At 33.6% G+C, this 22,809-nt stretch overlaps 2 protein-coding genes across 2 annotated transcripts; both read left to right on the top strand.

The window, feature by feature from the left end:
* Window positions 1-5,400: 5,400 nt before the first annotated feature.
* Window positions 5,401-14,445, top strand: LOC123565868 (chymotrypsinogen B-like). Its single transcript, XM_045359641.2, has 7 exons — window positions 5,401-5,627; window positions 6,499-6,678; window positions 7,646-7,838; window positions 8,695-8,791; window positions 9,572-9,740; window positions 10,717-10,859; window positions 12,182-14,445. Exons 1-7 carry the CDS (start codon window positions 5,576-5,578, stop codon window positions 12,356-12,358), a joined length of 1,011 nt encoding a protein of 336 aa, XP_045215576.2. The 5' UTR covers window positions 5,401-5,575; the 3' UTR covers window positions 12,359-14,445.
* A 131-nt stretch (window positions 14,446-14,576) lies between these two features.
* Window positions 14,577-21,466, top strand: LOC123523065 (egalitarian protein homolog). Its single transcript, XM_045300669.2, has 7 exons — window positions 14,577-14,709; window positions 17,015-17,136; window positions 18,133-18,263; window positions 18,688-18,768; window positions 19,350-19,463; window positions 19,759-19,877; window positions 21,081-21,466. The coding sequence occupies exons 2-7, from the start codon at window positions 17,016-17,018 to the stop codon at window positions 21,319-21,321; spliced, it is 807 nt and encodes a 268-aa protein (XP_045156604.2). The 5' UTR covers window positions 14,577-14,709; window position 17,015; the 3' UTR covers window positions 21,322-21,466.
* The last annotated feature ends 1,343 nt before the right edge of the window (window positions 21,467-22,809 follow it).

Below are 22,809 nucleotides of genomic sequence, written 5' to 3'. Positions count from 1 at the left end.
CTACTGACTTTGGGGTCAAAGGTCAAGGTCACAGGGGCCAACGTTAACTTTTTTCATGAAGGCACTTTACTCGCGAACCACTGCACCCGGGACCTTCAAACTTCACATGCTGATGGTACTTATTGAGTACACCACCCCTACTGACTTTGGGGTCAAAGGTCAAGGTGCTGCGGGGGCATTTGTCACCATTAGTGACAGCTCTTGCTCAATTGGGGTTCATGAAATTTGGTCAAAATAATTATCTTGATAAAATCTAGGTCAAGTTTGAATATAGGTCACCTTGGGAGAAAAGCTAGGTCACTAGGTCAAATCAAAGAAAAACCTTGTGTAAGCAACATGGACTGCATTTTTCACCTTATCTTCATGAAATTTGATCAGAATATTTGTCTTGATGCAATCTAAGTTGGCTTAGAATATGGGTTATCTGGGGTCAAAAACTAGGCTACCTTGTCAATCAAAGAAAAACCTTTTGTACGCAATAGGGGCTGCATTTTACACTGGATATTCATAAAATTTAGTCGGAATGACTGCCTTTATGAAATCTAGGTCAAGTTTCAATATGGGTAATATGTGGTCAAAAACTAGGTCGCAAGGTCAAATCAAAGAACACCGGATCTTCATAAAATTTGATCACAATGTTTATCTTGATGACTTCTAGTTCAGGCTTGAATCTGGATCATGTTGGGTCAAAAACTAGGTCATCCAGTCAGATCAAAGGAAAAGCTTGATAACACTTTAGAGGTCATGTTTATGACCATATCTTCATGAAATTTGGTCAACATGTTTATATTGATGTTTAAAGTCTTGGTAGATTTCGAATGTGGGTCACGTGGGGCAAAAAACTAGGTTACTAGGTCAAATCAAAGGAAGTTTGTATACACTCTAGAGGTCACTTTTTTTGCTCAATTCTGTCTGAACCTTTTTGTCAGAATATTTGTTTTTATGAAATCTTGGACAAACATGAATCTGGGTCATGTGGGGTCACTATGTCAAATCAAAGAAAATACCTGTTTACCCTAAAGATGTTTGGTCCAATTTTAATGAAAATTGTCAGAATATTTGTTTCAATGAAATCACTAGGTCAAACATGTATATACTGTTATGGTGTGTTTCTCAGGTGAGTGACCTAGGGTCATCTTAGCCCTTTTGTTTATGATTTTCTCACTGGTATCAACGCAGCTTTGTAGAAATTTAAAATTTACTGTCCCTTGCCCCTATTTCCTTAATAATGCCATTAGAGTTTAATGTCTGATAAAATTAATAGTTACTAGTATGTTATGATGCCATGACTTGTATATTGTGTAACATGTTATATATAAATCAAAACTAATAAAACTGTATAAATTCAAGAATTGTATTCTGTTATAACTGCAGTTTAAGAAATAATAAATAGCAGAATTAAGTTATTATGTATTAAGACAATGTTAACGACAGGTCAGTGAGTAGTGTCCTATACAAATGTTTAGTCCTATCGTTCAAATAAAATGGCGTAAATAGAATATACAGTATACACTTTATAGTAGGTACATTGTATGCACGGCAGATACGATGTATGAATTGCATCCCTTTTCGTAGTTTAAGTAAGGTATGCATTGCATACTTTTCGTAGTAAATACATGGTATGCAATGCATACCTTTTCGTAGTGTAAGTAGAGTATGCATAGCATACCTTTTCGTAGCAGATACATGGTATGCATTACATACCTTTTCCTAGTATAAGCAGGGTATGCATTGCATACCTTTTCCTAGTATAAGCAGGGTATGCATTGCATACCTTTTTCACTATAGTATAACTATGGTATGCATTGCATACCTTTTCGTAGCAGATAATTGGTATGCATTGCATACCTTTTCCTAATGTAATCAGTAGTATAAACAGGGTATGCATTGCATACCTTTTCGTAGTATTTTCTATAAGCAGAGTATGCATAGCATACCTTTTCATAGCAGATAAATAGTATGCATTGCATACCTTTTCCTAGTAAGCAGAGTACCTATTCGAAGAAGGATCAGGGTATGTATAGCATACCTTTTCGTAGTAGATACAGGGTATGCATGGCATACACTGCGGTTAATATAAAACTATGATGAACACATGGTAATGCAGCTTATATGCAGAACTGTATCCAAACAAGACAAGTTTTTCAGAGGCATCCCATTATTGCGGGTTTCATGTATTGTTATATGAAGACAGTTTAATAAAAGGTAAGGCCTCTGCAACACCTTACTTCAGCAATATGACTATTTAAATCAGATTATGGTTATCATCCGGTAACCTTACTTCCAGTCCGTCCCGTTACTTTGGACAACATCATTTAACAAGGATGAGTGAAAAATCCGTCAGTAATTTATTTTAATGAGACACATGTTCCAGCGGCGAAAATATGTCCACAGTGAAGGGTTTACACATGTGAGGTTGGACATTTTTTCTCAAATTGATAATAATTCTCAATTTATAAAATAGCTCGTTATAAACATAAAATGCATATGGCCGTTCTACGATTTGAATAACAAGAAACTATTATCACAAGTAATACTAAAATGGCACATTCATAAAAACATTTACGTACCGGCTCGTTTGTTTGGAAGAGGACTATAAATATTTTATAGACCACATAACAGGTCTATAATATTGCCCTACTGCTATTGTGTACAATATAACAGAATCATGAGAAGTACGTGCATATCATGAAAAAGCAATACCTAATGTAAATATGTGCGTGTGAGTGACTAGGTAAATAAGACTCATTTGTTAAAAAAGTCTGTTTTAGATATACATTTTCGATCAGTTTTATATGAAAAAGGTAATTTGTTCTAAAGCCGACTTTGTGGTACTCTTTTAAAATTTTAATTAATGTTCATGACATGTCCTGTGAGTTATCTGAATTTTAAAACGGGCCTTCTCAGTATAATTTTCATGAAACGGGAACATTTATGACAAATGATAAAATCACAAAATCTACAAACACCACAAACAAACCAATGATGCAATTTACATGGAACATAAATTTCAAGTTTGTGTTTTACAAAATATCCAATTTTATTTTTTCCGGATATACTTTATGACATAACCAGTTTTGTCTGAAAAAAAAATATGAACCTACAGTTGAAACATGTTTATTTTAAGTAGCTGAGATGGGTGGGAGATTTGGTAACTTGAATACATTCCTCGTTTTCTAAAATTGTCCATGAAATTCCCTTATATCGTTAATTCATATCAAATTAATGTTGACATCGCCGTATATCAAAAAGTCATTCATTTGTGTAAAACAGTCGGTTTGCTGGAATTAACTTTACCACCACTAGTAACTGACAACTTCATCACATGAATCAGATGTGGATGACGAACGATTGTAAACGTAATTATGTTTAGTCTTATTGCTACCATAACATAGGAACCTCAGGCCTCGAACTACAGACCACTTCGTTAGTAGCCATGTGCTATCCCTTTTAAGCTCAATTTTTTATATTGATCAATATAAAGTCGCATTTATTTTAGACGAAACGTTACATCATGTTTTATGTCTAGCTGTTGATAAAATAGAACAAAAAATTGGCGAGGTTTACACCCATGTATACTGATTGGTGTATATAATAATCCTGGTCCAAATGATATACCCCCAGAGAGCTGTCTGGGTTACGGATGTCAAGCACACCTTATAATAAAATTACATGTATACGGTAAAGTATATTTAAGTAGCAAACAAACAAAATCAACTTACAGTTGTCTTGTCCTAAATGTTGACAAATATATTTACAGGTGCGTAGCAAGTTGGGCATTTTGCTTTAGTGATAGTACACGACAATTTTAAGCAGACGGTGTTGTTTCTCCTTTTATTTTTATTTGGCTTAATTGATAATACATACATAACGTTTTGCAAATCCTCAACCAAGCTGGACATTTAAAACAAAGGAGCATGTAGTTAAGTCAGTTATAATTCTGAGACTAGGTCTGCACGATCGCTCACTACACCCGCTCGGTTCACAAATCCCTCACAGGTCTATAAACACCATGCGAACAATAACTATTACTTACATAATAGATATACTATAGTAATGTTACATGTATATTAGTTAAATGTATTAATTTATATGGCCTTGAGAGTCAGTGTAATATGTTTCCTTGTCTAGACGAAAGACTGAACCTGTTTCTGCACACAGGAAAATATCCTGTGTTTAGTAACCTTTTGAGGTCAATTAGTGCCAAGTCTTGGTTTAAAATTTCACGTAATATTCAGATATATTCCTATAGCCCTGGCAACTAGAAATTTCGAGCTTATATCACAGATAATACAGTTAGCCAGCGTTGCTAAGGTTTCCCTTTAATTCTACTTAAATACTACGGCTACTTAGGAATGTGTTTTATAGAATTCCTATGCCTCTGAACAATTACTATAATAAATGAAGACTTAAAAAGTTTTGTTATTTCTTACTGAAGCCATTGTTAAACACACATTATGACACTTGTAATTTCATTTTAGACAAAAGCCATATCTGTTCTTCATATAGGTTTTTCTAAGTAATTCGGAAATAATTTGAGAACCTTCGTAGATTTATAGAAGGCTGACATGTACTGATTTGCAAGTAACAATTTCTACTATCGCCAAACGTATATACTATCAGAAAAAAAAACTTTAGCACATTGCTACATTCAATAAGTTCATCCCTGAAATCGTTTGAAAAATACAGTCGTACTAACGAAGGTTGAAAAGAACAATACAATGTTACTACAAGGTTTAAGTGGGTGAACCATCTGTTTGCAAATACGTAGAAATCAAATTACTTCACAGTAGGATATTAATAGTAAATGTTGTTGTTGTTGTCGTCGTTGTTGTTGCATTTACAGCTAATATTAACATCACAAGCATCCAAATAAGGGGTTGCAACCGCTTAGTTCTAAATCACAAAAAGCCCAAATTTATTACCTCGAGCGTCGTCGAAAAATAGAGAAACTAAGTCGGATAGAAGCTACGAAGAGAAATCCTCATATTAAAAAGTCCGCAGCCGTTCACTACCCTACCCCTTTTTGGATTCAACTTCATGGCCTCTGTACTAAGTGAACTTTATGGCGCAGTACGTTGAATGAAAATGCACGCTTATATATGAACCTGAAAGTTATTTATTTGTATTTCTGACGACATCCTCTAAACCACTTCACTCTTCTTTAGATATAGATAAACTTGTTGACCATCTTTCTAAAATATTGATTTGCACCCGTATAGTAAGGATAATTCATCTAAAATCTAAATAAAATTCAATGTTTCTTGTCCTTCGCAAGTGGCTGTCAGTTTAATATAAGAAATATGTAATTACGTTTCATAAAACGTATATATCCTGTTTACATCCAAATGGCTATAGTGCATGTACGTAGATTTAAAACCATAAAAGTTATGCATGCATGTATATTTTGTACGAAGTACGAAGGTATCAATCCGGTCAACATAGCTATTTGTTGTCAGTATCACAAAATGTGTTGTGATATGGCTTAAGTTTAAAGCCTTACAGATACTTCATAGTGAAAAAGTTGACCATCACTGGTCACATTTATTTAAACCTAAAGGGACTAATAACAGACATGGAGCTAAACACTTTCGCTCTTATTTTTCTTCTGATGTACTTATTAATAAGTAAGTAAATTCGAATTAATAATACATTTAAGGGTTAATAATATCTGTCTTTGAGATTTTATTCGAGTATATGATCTTTGTTGACACGTTTGTAGAATGTACATAGATACGTTTCAAACTTCGCTTTTCTTGAAATTTCAAGAGATTTCACTATTTTTTTTTCATATTATATATTTACTTCATATGTAGAAAATCCTCATCGAATATATTTAACTTTACTAAATATATCAATAAATTGTGTATGTAGAGTTACATTCATAATCAACAGCCATGCAGTAACAGCCGATTTTTTTTAAAAAAAAAACATCCAGGTTTTTTTGTGGTAGTACACAGTTATATTGTGTACAGCGTGTACTTTTCTTAACCTAATGTATAGTCCTGTTAATACACATAAACTTGTTAGTTTTATGTTTACAGAAACTATATGCAGCCTTTGTTCATGTTTTCAAATAAAACAAAATGGTTCTAGTATACTTTTAAAGGTGAGCCAGATATATCTGTAGAATGTCTTATACTGTGTCATATGGAGTTCTGGCAGGAATATTGTCAAACGTGTTTGGACCGATACTATATTTCAGCCAGGTTCGTGTTAAAATATAATAAATCATATTATTCATGCCCACCACTGCTGATTCGTCCGTGCAGGTTGTCTATTAGACGGAGAAAATTGGTTAGTATCGGTACAAAATATAACGCCACTTGGAAAGTGAACTGACCGGCGTCGGGCTAAGATGGCGCCAGAACAAACAAGAACAAACAAAACAAAGTTATTTACGCTAACCAAAAGACAAAGACGGTAACTCTCGGACATATTTAAAGTATTATATACCACTGGTATCAGTGTTGTTATATTTGCCATATCTATATACAGGTGACTCCAGAGTTGCATGTGCACGGGTTAAAAGTGATCAGTGCATTAATGAAGGTGGCATCTGCGTGAAATCACAGACAGACTGTCCTGGATGGATAGAGACGTACGACCTCAGCTGTGGTCATAATGTATGCTGCAAACCTCGACCATCTACGGCAAACCCAGAGCCCATTCATCCAAGTATGCTTTTTATCAAATGCATAATAATGGAGGACTGGTTTGTTAATTCAGAAAGTATGTAACTCTTTAGAAGCCTAACAAATACGGAACACATACAGTGAAACTATACGAAGCTTATGTTTAGAATATGTTTTCGTAATACAAAGCATCTCATAGTTATCAAGCTATTCCCCTCCATGCTTTTGGAAGTGTGTGTTTATCTTATACACAGCAAATTGACACAGCATAGATCTATCAATAAGCTAAAAGCCTTGATCAACTTATAGTCGAAATATGCTGTATACATTTCACTAAAAGATTAAATGTTAACAAAGTCATTTACTCAAGTAGAATATTTATTGTCTTAGTTTTTCGTTAGATATACGTTCTTGACTGCCTTTAATTTTGCGCCACATCGTCTAAAACTCATCTTGTATGCAATAACCTTGAATATACAACCTAACGCCCGTGTTTGATAGAAAATAAATATTGAAATGTTTCTGTATTCGTTTGCCGTATTTTCTGCCCAATACAACGTTTCGATGTAGAATATATACACGCACAATCTTGCAATTGTAAGATATGTAGTAATGACGCTTATAATGTATTGGATCCTAAATAAAATCGGCATGATAAAATGTTTATATTGGTAGTTTTGATTATCAAATGACTAGCAAGCTTCAAACACATTTGGCACTATCGTTTGGCTTTGCAAAGTACGAATTTTACTGGTTAAGTTAAAAAACAAAATACAACTTTTTAGCATACCTTTAATTTTTTCTAACAAATTAATTCATTTAGCTGTAGAATATCATATTTATAAGGATAGTCTCGACGCGTATCGAACTCTTTCTCAAGTCATCGATGTTCCACTCGTAAAGAAGAGTCCACCTGCTGCCTACGGCTTTCATAAACATTAAATACGAAAGTCAATTGACATGTTATACCAAACGTGGTTCATACAATATATTCCTGATCTTCATATCAGATACCGACATATGTGGAAGAATTACTCGTCTGACTACGCCTAATCCAATGCTCCGTGTCGTTGGTGGTGATCCGGCCTTAGAAGGTGCCTGGCCGTGGCAGGTTGCGCTGGTAGATCTCTCCGGGGACATCTTTTGTGGTGGGACACTTGTCACTCCAGAATTCGTCGTTACGGCTGCACACTGCTTTGTATCGTAAGTGTCAAAATAATTGGCTGAAATTTCAGAGGTATGTTACATAATATGGAAAAAAAAGCATATAAGACTATATAGCTGTAACCATAATCTTACATCATACCTTTCTTCTTGTGAACTGAATTATACGGCAACATAATCTGGGTCTACATGTGTTTTCAAGTCGTAAATGAACATCAAGGCAACTGTGTCCACATCATGCATTTGTGTATAATATTATACCTAAAAAGCATTAAACTTGAAAGACTAAAGCGACACACTTAAATAGATTATTCGTACACTGTTTTCAATACGTCGGCACAAAGGGTTTTGTTACTGTTGTTATTGCGGTTTCGTTGAAACTGATTTTACATGTATACAAGACACAGTGCCAGAAATTTATGACTGATTCTTTTTACAGTATTTGCTGTGAGATATTAACTTGTTGTTTCACCAAATCTTTCGCATATTAAAGAAAATGACAAAGAAATGTCTATGCTAGCAAATATATAAAATACGTGTCTGTCCTCAATTCGAGCTCGGCTGATTAATAAATCAGTCTAATTATCACTTAAGGTAGCATTAAGTTAATGATGCGTCTTCATAAAATATATTATTATTATGATTTACGGCTAAAATAATCCATTAAGTTGAAACAGATTGCTGATGTTTGCAGGATATTACTGATTTATACAAAGTCGTGACGGACTTCATTGATTTATATAAAAAAATACGGCTATCTAGGTTACCGTGTCTTTGAGTGTATTTTACCTAATGGCACTACGAAGTACCGTTTTCTATTACGTTTATTACTGAAGCTTTATGAATATTTCATGTAAGATTTCTCAAGACTAATGTTTTGTTTTGGCTGTTGTAGCTATACGGAGGTTGATATTGAGGTTATCCTCGGAGAACATCATCTTGTGTATCAGACAGGAAACGAAATCAGACGTAGAGCCAAAGTTATAGTAAAGGTATTGTTAAATAGTAAATATATCTTAAGAAATATTGCTAACTCGACTTGCATGTTTCACGTGAAAAACTAATGGTCTCAGTTAACAAAGTTTCAGTTTAATTAGTTTAAAGTCCCCTTCAAGGTGACTAATTATAGGCGTCCTACACAACGGTAGTTTGAAATTCAGTCTAAATTCGATTTTTGTTTTTAAGATTAAACACGACAGAAAAACTGAAATAATATCCGCATTACAGCAGATTACTTTGGACTTTTAAAACTCTATTTTTTGAACAGTTTTGTTGTTTTGTCTATAGCTCAAGAGCGACTAAGACTATCGGGATTGATATCGAATTTTGTGAACATTTTATCATTAACATGTGAATATCGGATATGATCAGAGCACTGTATATTTTCGCAACTTTGAGTAATTGAAGGAAAAGTCTCCAGGACTGACATGTTTCTTATGCTCTTGTTCAAAATAAATGAGACTGACAAAATGAACTAAAGCTATTAGTGTTTGCAATTCAATTTTGCTTGATTTGAAAGCTGACAGAATATTTAATGATCTTGTCGCTATTATTCCTCGCATTCTTCTTAAGTTTTAAGCAGTTATTGATTGTTCTTGGAAAGAAAGTTATCAGTCTGAGACAAACATCAATGCAACTATTTACATTATCAGAAATATGTTTGATATAATATCTAGTTGATATATTAAACAAATTTATTTCTGTGATGCAGCTCATAACAGTAAGCATCCTGTTTTTTTATAAAGAAACTAGTTCTTTTCTGTTGAAACAAGCACACAGGATACTCGGCCACTAACAACGCAGACGATATAGCGTTCGTCCAGCTGGACGCACCTGTTGACATTTCCGGGCACTACATTCGCACTGCCTGCCTACCAGATCAAAATCAACATTGGACAGCGACTGATAAATGTTATGTCTCAGGCTGGGGATATACAAAGAGTATGTATTAACATTTTAAAGACCTAAAATTCTTGAGTGTATAAATGTTTGCCCCTTTTCGTGTAATATATGGAAATGCAGGCTGTGTATCGGACAAAATATACCGTATCTCTTTTAGGTATTTAAAAAAGGCAAGTTGAATGCAGTTCTTATTACGGACTGTTTCAGGTAATTCAGAGCAAAACATATTTCTGAATCTTTCAGGTATTACAGGGCAATGCAGGTATCATTACTAAATCTTTCAGGTATTAAAGGGCAATGCAAGTATTATTAGCCTACTACATCTTTCAGGTATTAAAGGGCAATGCAGGTATTATTACTAAATCTTTCAGGTATTGAAGGGCAATGCAAGTATTATTAGCCTACTAAATCTTCCAGGTATAACAGGGCAACATAAGTATTATTATGGATTATTTTAGGTATTACATGACAATGCAGGTCATGTTAGTGGATCTTTCAGGTACATTGTATTACAGGGCATTGAGGAATCTGTGTATTGTTCATGCATTTGCTCACTACACATGCGCACGTCAGGATTAGATATTACGCTACAATATCGCTAAAGAATGAAAATGATTTTTGTTTTGCTCTCATTTGTTTTTCACGTCAATTAAGATACTTGTATTAAGATCCGGCATTAATTGCAAGCATTATTTCAAACGTCATTTATTTTGTCATTTTAAGTAAATGAGTAAAATAGTAGTTGTGAAGCATCAAAATAAACTCCATACAAGTCATTGCGTCTTCTTTTGAATTTTATCAGATTTTTGTACATTATTGTCTTTTGCCCAACTAAAAGTAATATGCCATATTTAGCACGAGCGCTATTTATTGCAAGCTGTATCATCTCGCTCGCTCAGGAATAAACACTGAGTTTGCCTACATTCCATAATTTAATATTAGATATGAAATTTTGTAAACTGGCTTGCGGTATGTTCTGTTTATTGCACTCTATTCCAATGAGTTATTTCTACAGGCATTGATCGTGATGACCGGCATTTACAACATTTGAGGGTGAATCTTGTCTCGAACACGGAATGTTCAGCGAGCTGGGGCATTCATGCTAACATCACACAGAATCATATTTGTGCTGGTACAGGCGCCACAGGGACGTGCAAGGTGAAAATCCTCCTTTTATCATCATAACCTTCCGCTGTCTATATTTTATCTAAAACTTGTTTCTAGTAATTTCTTTGAATCACATAGGATGTATCCCAAGAGTCAAAATCGGTCCAGTTCCGAACAGACTCCAGTCCGCGTGACAAGTTGGTAATTATTGAATTTATTCTCTAAGAAAGAATTATGTCGTCTGCAATCAAATTATTAATTCCGATTGAAGTCTATACAAACACTAAATAGACCAATAGCATTACTAGTATCCGTGTTTCCTTCGTTTCATATCAATGCCTTGTTGAAATCATAAAATATGTGTACTCAAGACACTTTCGTACCATTTTAATTATGAAATAAATACAATAATGTCTGATACGTTAGGTCACAATAAAAAATTGGGGTTCGCATTTCTGAAACAAAGTTTTTATTTTGTTTTCCTGCGTCCAACATGTCTCCGAATGTTTAAAGTTGTTTGGCATATATTCTTCTGCTGTGAAATGTAGATTAACAATTTTACAAAGGGTTTGGACCTGACTAACAGCCCTTGCAAATTTGTCCATTTTACATTGAATAAAAAACTCCAACTATTCAGCGTGTATATATCTCAAAAATCAAAACTATGCGACCCCGAATTTTATACGATGTGTACATTGGTTGTATTATAGGTTATTAGATTTGTATCGAGAAATATGCATGAGTTCTGCAGCGGAAATATTGCGCGACTTTACGAGCGCAGTATCATTCCGCGAAAGAACGAGTGCATATTTCTCAATGCAAATCTAATAATCTTTTAATTACATATACATTCTACACATAATTATTATATAAATGACATAGATTTGTTCTTTAGCCTGAGTAATATTGCAAATATCGTCGTTAAAGAACTTTTAAATTTGACGACATGCATGAAACTGACGTCATAAATGACGTAACGCGGCTGTTATGAAATTTGAACGTCAATATGGAAAAATATTGACGTTTCAGGTTCCACTGTAACTTGACGGAGTCTATAAATGAGTATGTAATATTTTGCATAATGATTCCAGTTAATATTATATTTCTTCAATACTTTGTGTGACCCTTTTGAAAATTTAATTTGATTTTAACCAGAATAATATGTAGATTCTTAAAGAAAATGTGCCATTATGGCATTATCTCTTTCAAATAATTTCATTTATGTACTATGTTGTATATACCAAATGATAAGACAGTTCAGGAAGGTTCGGAGTGTATACCACTGGTCTAAAGTAGCGCTTTGACTAAATTTATGCCCACGTTAAAATGTTAACCGGAATTTAAAAAAAAAATAGCGTTTCTTCTCTCTGCAGGGCGATTCTGGAGGACCGCTTGTGTGTTTACGTAACGACACATATTATCTTGTTGGAATCACGTCTTTTGGACATTACACTTGCATGCGCGATGGCTTTCCTGATGTTTACACCAGTGTCATCAAGTACAAAGATTGGATGACGTCATACATGCTTCTCCTCAAAGCAATCGTCTAGAAGAAAACTTTCAAAGCTTAATATATCTACAGCAAAACTTGTTTTATAAGGAAATATTTTCGTTGTTTTAATGATGTATGAAGTGGATTTTAATAAGATTATTTGCCCGTGATAAATGTGATATTGTCTAACAAAACAGAAACGAAATTATGCCAGATAGCTAATTAAATTATACGCTTGCGATGAAAACCCACCAGAGAGACAATCTGATTATAAGATAAATTGATCATGTTTTAATTAGAACAGATTTGAATACGTTTACTGCATTTATCTTGACTAATTGGAATTATATAACAAATTATTCTCACATTCCAGAGATCCCTTGGCAGACTTTATCGAACCGCTTCTACATAATAAAAAGTTGTTAAGATAAAAAAGTATATGTTCATAAAAAATGTCATATAGCTGTTTTATATTTTTACTGGTTTATATTTAAAAAAAATTCAATTCAAATATTTGATTAAAGTCTCATTCACATTACATGTACATAACAATTTACAAATATCGAATATCACAAGAACATGTATGTGACAAATCATACATGACTTATCTGAGACTATACATTATGGCAATTTGTACACTAAATCAATACTATACCATAAAAACCCTTATCATCACTAAAACAATGCTATACCATAAAATCACTCAAAAGCTTTGATAGTAACAGAAATATTTGACTTTATCAAAAACTATAACCAGAAATTCAAAGTTAAAAAGGGGCATAAATCTGTCAAAATTCAAATCAGAGTTATGGGGATTGTTTCTCCTGGTGTAGACTGTGATAGTAAATAACTATTTCAAGCTTCAAGTCAAAAGCTTTGATAGTAACAGAGATATATTTGACTTTATCAAAAACTTTAACAACAAAATTCTAAGTGAAAAAGGGGCATAAATCTGTCAAAATTCAAATCAGAGTTATGGGGATTGTATCTCCTGGTGTAGATTTTGATAGTAAATAACAATTAAGTTTCAAGTCAGTAGCTCTGATAGTAACATAGGTATTCAATCTTATCAAACACTTTAACCAACGGTGACGCCGAAGCCGACGCCGACGCCGACACCGGGGCGAGTACAATATCTCTATATTTTCTTCGAAAAGTCGAGCTAAAAATACTTACTACGGTACACAATTTTGATAAAATGGTAAGAAGCCTTATTCATATACAAGATGCGTTCAAATGTACTATTCTAGCAGTAGCTTTATTACATTTGTCACATAAAACAGTGACTGAGAATTTAGAATATATATACAAAAGTACATTTATGACCTAGAATATAAAAATTTCCTATGTTCGGATAAAATTGTAGGGAGCAATATATGCATTCTTGTCATGTTTAAATGTTGCAAGTAGTTTTTCATCATCTGACAAGTTTTCATAGTTAACATTTGACATACTATTTATTGCAGAAATCAGTTCAGTTCTACATTCATTGTACAAAGGGCATTTATATAATACATGTTTCTCATCTTCTAAAACATCCTGACAATTAAAACAGCATCTTCTCTTAATTCTAAGTTTTCATACCTTCCGGTCTCCACTCGTAATGGTGCTACACCACATCTAAATTTTGTAAAAGCTGATCGATAATGAAAATGCATATTGGATTTTAAATATTTCTCTGAACAGAACTCTGACTTGAAACTTCTATATGTTCTCAGGTTATTACCACCATTTCCTCTTTATACGTCAAAATTGTTTATCTCATCTGTAAGACCTTTGAAAATTCGTTCACGATTACGTTTTCTTGACTTATTAGAGTTTTTAAGTATATAATAGATACTCTCGGTTTAACATGCATGTAATTCGTGAAAGGTGAAAATCTATGTTCAGTGGACATTGACATTTATGCAGACCTTTTTCTTCGTATCTAAAAAGCGTTTAAAGGCATTTTTGAAACAGATATTTGTTCGGTTAATAGAAAATGTGAAAAGGTGTATAATCATATCATATACGGTAAAGCATTTTCATCATTTTTCAACTAATAAATATATAAATAATTCATGTTTACATGTTTGAAATGGTCTATTTAAATTCCCTCATCATGTAGTTTAATACAATAAACGAGTGTGTATGGGAATAATAAATAACCTTTCATGATCGCCCAAACGGTACCAAATGTTTTCGCTTGATCTTCCAATATTCTTTTCTCAATAGTTATTTATATATAATTCTCTATGTACACTGTAAAGTGAACGTTTATATAGTTGGGTAGTATTTACATATTGGGTTTTAGCAAATACAATTATAGAAATTCGATTGTAAGATTGATCCCCCATATATAATGCATTAAGGCCGACATAATTTCTCAATTACAGTACAAAAACTCGGATTTTTTCTACACGAGTACAGGTAAAAATATACATTTTTCGTCTTTTCAATCATATTATAAACATAACAGAACTAGGATGAATATATTTATTGTTGATTTGTTCTCAATTTAACGAACAGGAGGAAGCTTCGAATCACTTGCCCGGTTGGAGTGTTAAATTCTTTCATGCTAGTTAGGAAACCGCCATCCAGCTGGTTTTCGGACAGTCGATGGTTCTATCCAAGTGCTCGACCATGACGATATAATGACTGGACAGACACCCCCTTTGAAAGCTAGAAAGTCATATGGTCAAATGATTATGGCGGTGTAACATTTATACCAACATAAACAATAACTTTATTGACTTATCGACAACTTCATGTCTATGATGATTAGATATCTCTACTACCTTGTATGCATTTTGAATTACATTCAGTCAGGCACAAGGAAGTATCTTTATGTATGAATTAAGAATGTACGGCGATATTTTCGGCTTCGATTGAATAACAAATAACTTTGATCGTTATAGGAGAGATCGTGTTTGTATACAAATTCTATTTTTAGAACTGATAAGACAGTGATCGGGTGGGCAGAAGCCGACCGTCCATGTTTTTTGTAAACAGTGATGTTTTTCTAACGGTCTAAACTTTCTTAAAACACAAATTACATAAATAATTTTTTGATCAATGGAAGGGTTATAAAACAAGCAATTTATTGATTACTTTTAATTGTTATTTCGATATAAAATGGATTAATTATGAACGCTTAACTTACACTGTTTTTCTAAAGGTTGTGAAAATCACTACGCCGCTTTTAAAATAATATGTCATTTAAAACCTTTATTGATTGAAAAAAGATATTTGGATACAAAAATATGAAGATTGTTAGTATTTCAAATCTTTTTGAATTTTGAAAATCCATAAATGAGCAAAAAAGTTATTAAAAATTAAAAATTCTGATTCAATACGCAAACGGTGTTAAAATCATTTGTTTTGCCAACCACCAGATAAACAGATGTTAACGCGTGACGTCACGGCGATCTCTCCTATTATGATCGCAAGCAAACATGTAGGGAACCAGTTAACAGGAATGATAAGTGTATGAAATTCATATGTGCATATCTATTAAGCGTTTCTAAACCATGAAGCCGTAGGTACAAATCCCACGTTGGCTAAAACCGTGTTTTTCATAATTGTTGTAGACATTGGTTTAGTTCTTCAAAACTGACGTAAACATGTTCATGAAAACTTACCGCTTCTTAAAATTATATACTCATACTGTTAGCTTGTTATTGGACAGTACAAACATTTTGGTTTTCATGTTTACTTTATCAAATGAAATGCTAAATGAGTCACAAATACACGCATTTGAAGTTTACTATTTCGTAAAATCCCTTCCCAGCAAAATTTTCGTAAAATTAAACTGCTCAAAAACAGTTTGTCTGACATAAATTCAGAGCAAATGTTGTGTGTCTAGGTGATTACAGTATGGAAAATTAGTAACAGATGTCTGCTCTATGGTACTGCAACAGACGGGTCTGTAAACCTCGAATCACTCGCCCCTCATCGCTGTTGGCTCGAATCGCTTGGGATGTAATATGGTTCTGTCAGGAAGTCATTCATCTTTCTTACAGACGTTTGGTGGTTCTATCTAGGCGTTCGCATGTCCCTGAAAACTATTCAGAAGGACACCCACGGTCTTTCATCCTACACATTATACTATTTTATGAAAAAAAGCTGTTGTAGACACAAGAATAGGGCTGACAACTGCTTTTTCTAAAACAGATTTTTCCTTAGCGAATTAGTGCCCCTTCTCCATTCTCGTTCTTGTCAGTCTTTATAAATTGGTGTGAATTATGTTTAGTTATAAACTAAATATCAATTGTTTTATACCATTCTTTTAGAGTGGATATCCGTTTGGCTGTAGAATGTACAGTAAAATTAAATGAATAAGGTATTCTTTTTACATGTCAAGCCTTTTTATCAGTAGCGATTGTTTGCAAGTGTGACGTTTAAGTATACATTTAAACGTCTATAAATTTTGTTAAAGAGATACTTCGTCATTTTATTTGCACGCCGATGACAGCCGTCTTATCACTTAATCTTCCATTTAAACAGGTATTGAAATTTAAGTGCACTGGGATTATCATGAACAAATCAATATTTGATTACAAAGATAATGTGATCGAGAGGCTATGTACGTTTAACTGTTGAAAAGTGACATTTTGTTGTACATTTGATCACAACATTTTATTATAATGGATTACAAGTATGTACTGTGAAAATCAGGTTTAAATGTTAAAAGCATTTTTGTTTATAATGCCTATGTTATCCAACTTTTCTTTAGAATGGCAAAAATTAAGTATATAAAGACACTGTCGGCGTCGTTGAAAGCTGTGAATGATATCCTCGTCAAGGAGAAGCCGGTAATTGGCGTGAAATGTCTTGGATGTAATGTTGGAGAACATGGTAAGTAAAACCATGGGGTTAGTATCAAAGCTTTTGCTTAGGCCTTTTTCAAGATACAGCTGTCTTGATTGAGGCTTGCCTACTGGGACGACCACGTTGTTGGACTTGTAGGTTTCTGTTTTTCACACGAACAGACAAGATACATGCTTTGAATTCTTCTTAGTTGTAACTATAAGAAAGTTTTAAGAATTTCTATCACCTTACAAACGAAGACTTAACGGTTTTCCGGAACACGTTGTGGTCAGATTTTCACACATCTTTATATTTGAACACCCGCGAATATTTCTGACCCATAGACATCGACGTACCATTAGGGTCAAAACTTAAAGCTTATAGAATTGCCCTTGCAGGACAAATGTTAAACCTGCAGGTATATTTTCCTACCAGTCGGATATGTACACGCAGATGTTAAATTGTACTTACAAGATGCGGGTACAATTTTATACCTACAGGTACAAATCAGAAATGTAATTGGGGTATAAATTTTACCTACATCTTGTATATCTTTGTATTTGTACTTGCAGGTACAATTCTATCCCTGCAGGTACATTCTGATTACTTATGAAAACTGATTCCTGTAGGTACATTTCCAATTTGTTCAGGCTGCATTTAATACATATTTCTCTCAGATGTGTCTGCATACCGTTGACACAAATGTAAGTCATACACAAATGCCTACGTAAACTGTAGAAAATAGCATTTCAGTCTTCTAATTTCTCATTTGTCTTCACTTGAATAATGTGTTTTATGATATCACGCTATCACCGACGTCTGCCGTGAGGGCAATTCTTCCTTATAGCCTGTAAGTGATTGTTCCGTTGTCAATAATGCTGGTCGTATTATATTTGATACAATCGGAACTTGCCTAGAAATAATTATTTACATTAGACTTTAGAAACCAGAAAAAAATGCAAATTTGGTGCAATTTTATCACATTTGACACTTGGGCACGAACATTTCAAAGGGCAGTAACCATAACAAGTTTTCATTCAATAGGAGGACGGATTACGCTTGTGGCAGTAAGCTGTTGGGATGGTCAGATGTACCTATTTGACTTGAGAACAAATAAAGCCATTATGTATGATGGAGGGCTACTTCGTCTGTTTCAGTCCACAGAATTACTCAAGGTAGGTGCATGGAATAGTTTCAATATTAATACATTTATGTACGTTTAATATGCACTCATCTTGACTGCACCTAAAAGGACAGCACTGTGTCATCCATCAACGAAAACAGCTTTTTTTATGTTCGCTGCACCCTCTTTTGCGAAAGGAGACACTACCCTCGCACCTCACAGCTGTGTATGCAAAGAAAACTTTCACCATGCATAAAAATGTCAAGAGAAAGGTATTACTTTAATTCAGTGTAATGAAAGAAATATTTCTTTTCAGTAAAATAATTCTAGAATATTAAAAACTAATGTCTTAGTAGCGACTTCTGGATGTCGGCTGTGAGACCTCTATATGACCAGAATTACAAGCTATTTAGTACTTGAACGTTTTCAATCATGAATCAGTAAAGTATCAACATTTAGAATCATTATTTTCAAAGGTATTTCATGATTGTGGACCAGACAGTGCTACCCTGTTACAACAGTTCAGCGTGAAATTGAGGAACTTCTTTGATACGCAGGTAATTATTAAGTCCAGATACTCATTTACAACGTCTAATTAGAACACTTAATTATAATTTTATTGTTAGTCGAATGTAAGTCTTTTTTCAAAATTGATATAAAAATGTTTCTAGATTACTATTGAATTTCTAAGAAGTTTGCAAGTTCGCTTATTAACGTACATGGAATGTACTGATGCGCCAAGTATAACAATAATAATAATGATAATAATGATAATAATAATAATAATAATAAAGATGATGATGATGATGATGATGCGTTAAATACACTTTAAGTTAGAGGATTAAGATGTTTTGAAGACTAAATTTGGAATCCCCAATTTATTTCTTGTTAGATACACAGTCAAACTTATACTTAAGACCATCTGTGAACACAGATTACTTGGCTTTTAAGACCAATGCTTTTATTATCACAATTCGACAGTCTATTTTCCTGAATGAACCAAATGCTTTATAGGCTGTTTATTACGAAAGACAAAATCATTTGTTCAAACCTTTCAGTTATAACAATTTCTGCAATGCTAAAAATAACCTTACTGAGGAGGAAACAGGTTTTATTTTTACTTATGGTAACGTTTCAGATTGCATATTCTATCGTGATGGAGCGAAGTGGGTTGAGTCCTCGGCTTGTCTCTTTTCCTCAACTGTGTGATGTCTATCATCAAGTATTACATAGCCCTTCTGAAGATTTCAAGGTATAATTCTCAAACTTTCAGTCTGAATTCATATTTAAACGTTTATTTTATTGTTAACAAATATCCTGCAAAATTAATGTGTTCTAAAGGGTAATTAGAAAATGCTTCATTACTTATCCTTGCATAATTATACTCTCGCACAAACTTCTTCAATTGTACCTAATTAGCCTTTGGTTCAATATTTATACGCTGTTAATCTTTAATACGATAAACTGTTATCAGTCTAACAGTATTATTTGGTTTAATGAAAGATAGTTATATGTTTATTTTAATAGTGGCATTTTAAACATTCCAGAGGCTTTTAATTCAAGATCCCAATGTATGGGCAAGACGTCCGTGTACAGACGACATGTTGCATGTTGCAGCCTCGTTTGTACACCCATTAGTACCAGTGCTATTCGTGGAACTTGACAAGTATGTAGATCTTTTATCGAACAAGTTTTAAGTCTAAGACAGCTTTGTGGCGATTCTTAGTAGGCAATTTACCTGGACTATTTATGATTGACTTTTGGTATCATTTTCGTATTCACTTAAACACAAATCAGCATATTCTATTACAAATGAACCAATTTACGATAAATATGAGTATGGTCAATGTAACTGCGAGTTTCTTCGTCAAGGTATTCTTTTCCTATTTCAGACACGACGCAATTTGTTGTTTTTCTTTTTCTTTGCCTTTTAGGGATTTACAGTTTTCGTGAATATATATTCAGTGAGTCTCAGTTTCAAAATCTGCCTATGGAAGTTTGTTCATTTAGTAAAGACTGAAATAGTATATGTGGTAGCCGCTTATAAGTTGATACTTGACTCCAATGTTGGTACATCGTGTTGCCAGACATAAGCACATTCTGCGAAACACCACAATTTGTGCCAAAAAAAGCATGTAGTTTCTGAAGTTGTGAGTTCCTATATGAGGTTCACAGTCGTTACCATCTTGCTTGATGCATGTTCACACATAAAATTTACAGGTTTTTTGTATCAGTACTGGTACTGATGATAAACCCGGACAGATGATAAAGTCGACCTATTTTCAATTGCAATCGGTTATTTATAAAATTGAACACACAATCTAATAGCAACAACTTACAACACCAACTGGTGTAAACAAAAACAAAATTGGTAAATATTCTGTATAAATAAATGGCTTGCATTTATTTGTATAAAAAATGTTTATCCAAAATTACTGGGGAAGAGGGTGTTTTTTTTTGTGCATGCTCACTGCTAAAAACATGAAGGCCTGATATTGGGTCACTTTTCATTACTTGATCAGGAATGACTGTTGCAGCTTTTTGAGAAAGTTTCAATTTAATAATACAAAGTGGCCGAATTTATCATCAGTCAGCGTTCATACAGTCCCCATTTTACAAACCCAATTCAGGGCCTCACTTCGTGTGAGTTTGATTACTAAATATAAATTTGAATTATGTAAAGTTTTCAGCAAATGTTAAGCTTTATTTTGATACCGACCATTGGTTACAATTTGCAGAAATAAAAAAGTTACAGGTAAAAAACCTCATTTTCTGTTCGGGTTTATCATCAGTACTAGTATTTGAATGTATGACTGCAACACAAGACTTGATTATGTAAAATCAGCTAATTTTATTTCTTTTATCTTAGAATGCTTCCCCCTGACTCGGATGCCTGGTTCTTACATCGATGTGAAGAAAGTCGGCAGTCAAGGCTTAAATCTCGTTCGCTAAAGAACGGACAGAAAATCAAGTGCAGTAAAGATCATTCAAGTGGCGTTCGGAACTTGTTTGGGACTCATTTTTGTATTTGTCCGAGCTGTGTAAGCAATATGGGTACGTCTCAGAATTACCAACAAACGTGCAATACAAACGCTGCAAATGTTCAATAAGACTGATAACTAGACATTTGATAACAGTTAGGGGATTTCCTAAAATAATTTATCAAGATTTTTCCTGTTATGTTTTTAATGTAATTCTTACGTTGTCGGTTAAGTTTTCTGTTGATAAAGCTTTTTGATTAAACTGAGCGGGCCATCTTGAGTTTGTAAATATTTCTCGAGATCCGTTCCGTATAATAAACAATGCAATATTTTAACTTTAAAAGAAAAGATCGATATCAGCTAACGGAAGAAAAGTATCTTGTTTGTCCTTTGTCGAAGATAAGACCGAATGCTCAATTACTGTTTTTTCTTTTAATACGAAACTGTATTCTTGAGTAGACATAGAGAAACTGATGGTGTTTAATGTCAGAATGCATGACTCTTATACCGGTCGTGGCTTGCAGTCAAAAGATCAACCTCACGGCATTCAAATTGCTTTGGAACTCTTGCTTTTCTCTCCTTGGCACAAAATGTCCATTTATAAGCTCTTGTGGACATCTGTAGTCCATTGTTGACCCTTCTTAGCCCGTTTACAGATATAATGTAGCATATCGGATACCTGATTTCTAAGTATAAAACAAAACTTCGTTCAAGGTCAGAAAATGGACATATTGTTCTGGAAACGCTATAAAGTAACTGTCTTCTTAACTATTCGGAACAATCAGTACCCATTTTATACATCATTTTATTTGTTTAGCAATCTTCATTACAAATAGATGTACTTGGCAAAACTTTTGTTCGAATAATTGCCAAGATCATTTTATTGACCCCGGAATCCTGCAACCTGAATTCTTGATTATAATTGCATTTTCATATATCATTTTCCGATTTAGTAGGCACTTGACATTTTTGCATAACTAAAAAAAATGTGTGTACATTGTAATTAGAAGACCTCGGACTAGTTTTGTACTTAAAAATATCGATTTTTTTTTTTGAAATACCAGAGTTATGCCCCTGAGTTTTTTCACATTGCTAACATATGAATACTTTATCTGTTGTGCAATATCATCATTATATTTACTTACTCAAATGAATCTCGAACGAGTTATGATGTTAATAACACCAAAGTTATAGCCAGTTATAATGACAAAGACTGATCCAATAACACTAGAGCTGAATTTAGTAAGAAATGCTATATTTTACAATGAGCTCAATTCTAAAGCTAAACTAATACTCACATAGAATGTATATGCCTACAAAATCTATAATGATCAATATTGCTCCAGTAACACCAAAGCTATGACCCTTGATTTGGTAAGAAATACTTGATTTTACGATGAAATCATGTCTAGAACAAAACAATAAACTCACACAGAATGTATACGACCAGAAATGCTATAATGACCACATCTGCTTCTACTACACCAGGGTTCTGTCAAATGATTTGGTAAGAAGTGCTTTGTTTCGCAAGGAGCTCATTTCTAAAACAAAACACAAACCGCACATGAATGTATATGACCAACATTCTATAATGACAAAGATCGTGGACCTTGATTT

The sequence above is a fragment of the Mercenaria mercenaria genome, chromosome 8 (assembly GCF_021730395.1).
Source record: "Mercenaria mercenaria strain notata chromosome 8, MADL_Memer_1, whole genome shotgun sequence".
Classification (NCBI taxonomy): Eukaryota; Metazoa; Mollusca; class Bivalvia; order Venerida; family Veneridae; genus Mercenaria; species Mercenaria mercenaria.
Note: the sequence above shows the minus strand (reverse complement) of the source record. Positions and strands in the feature narration are given on the sequence as shown.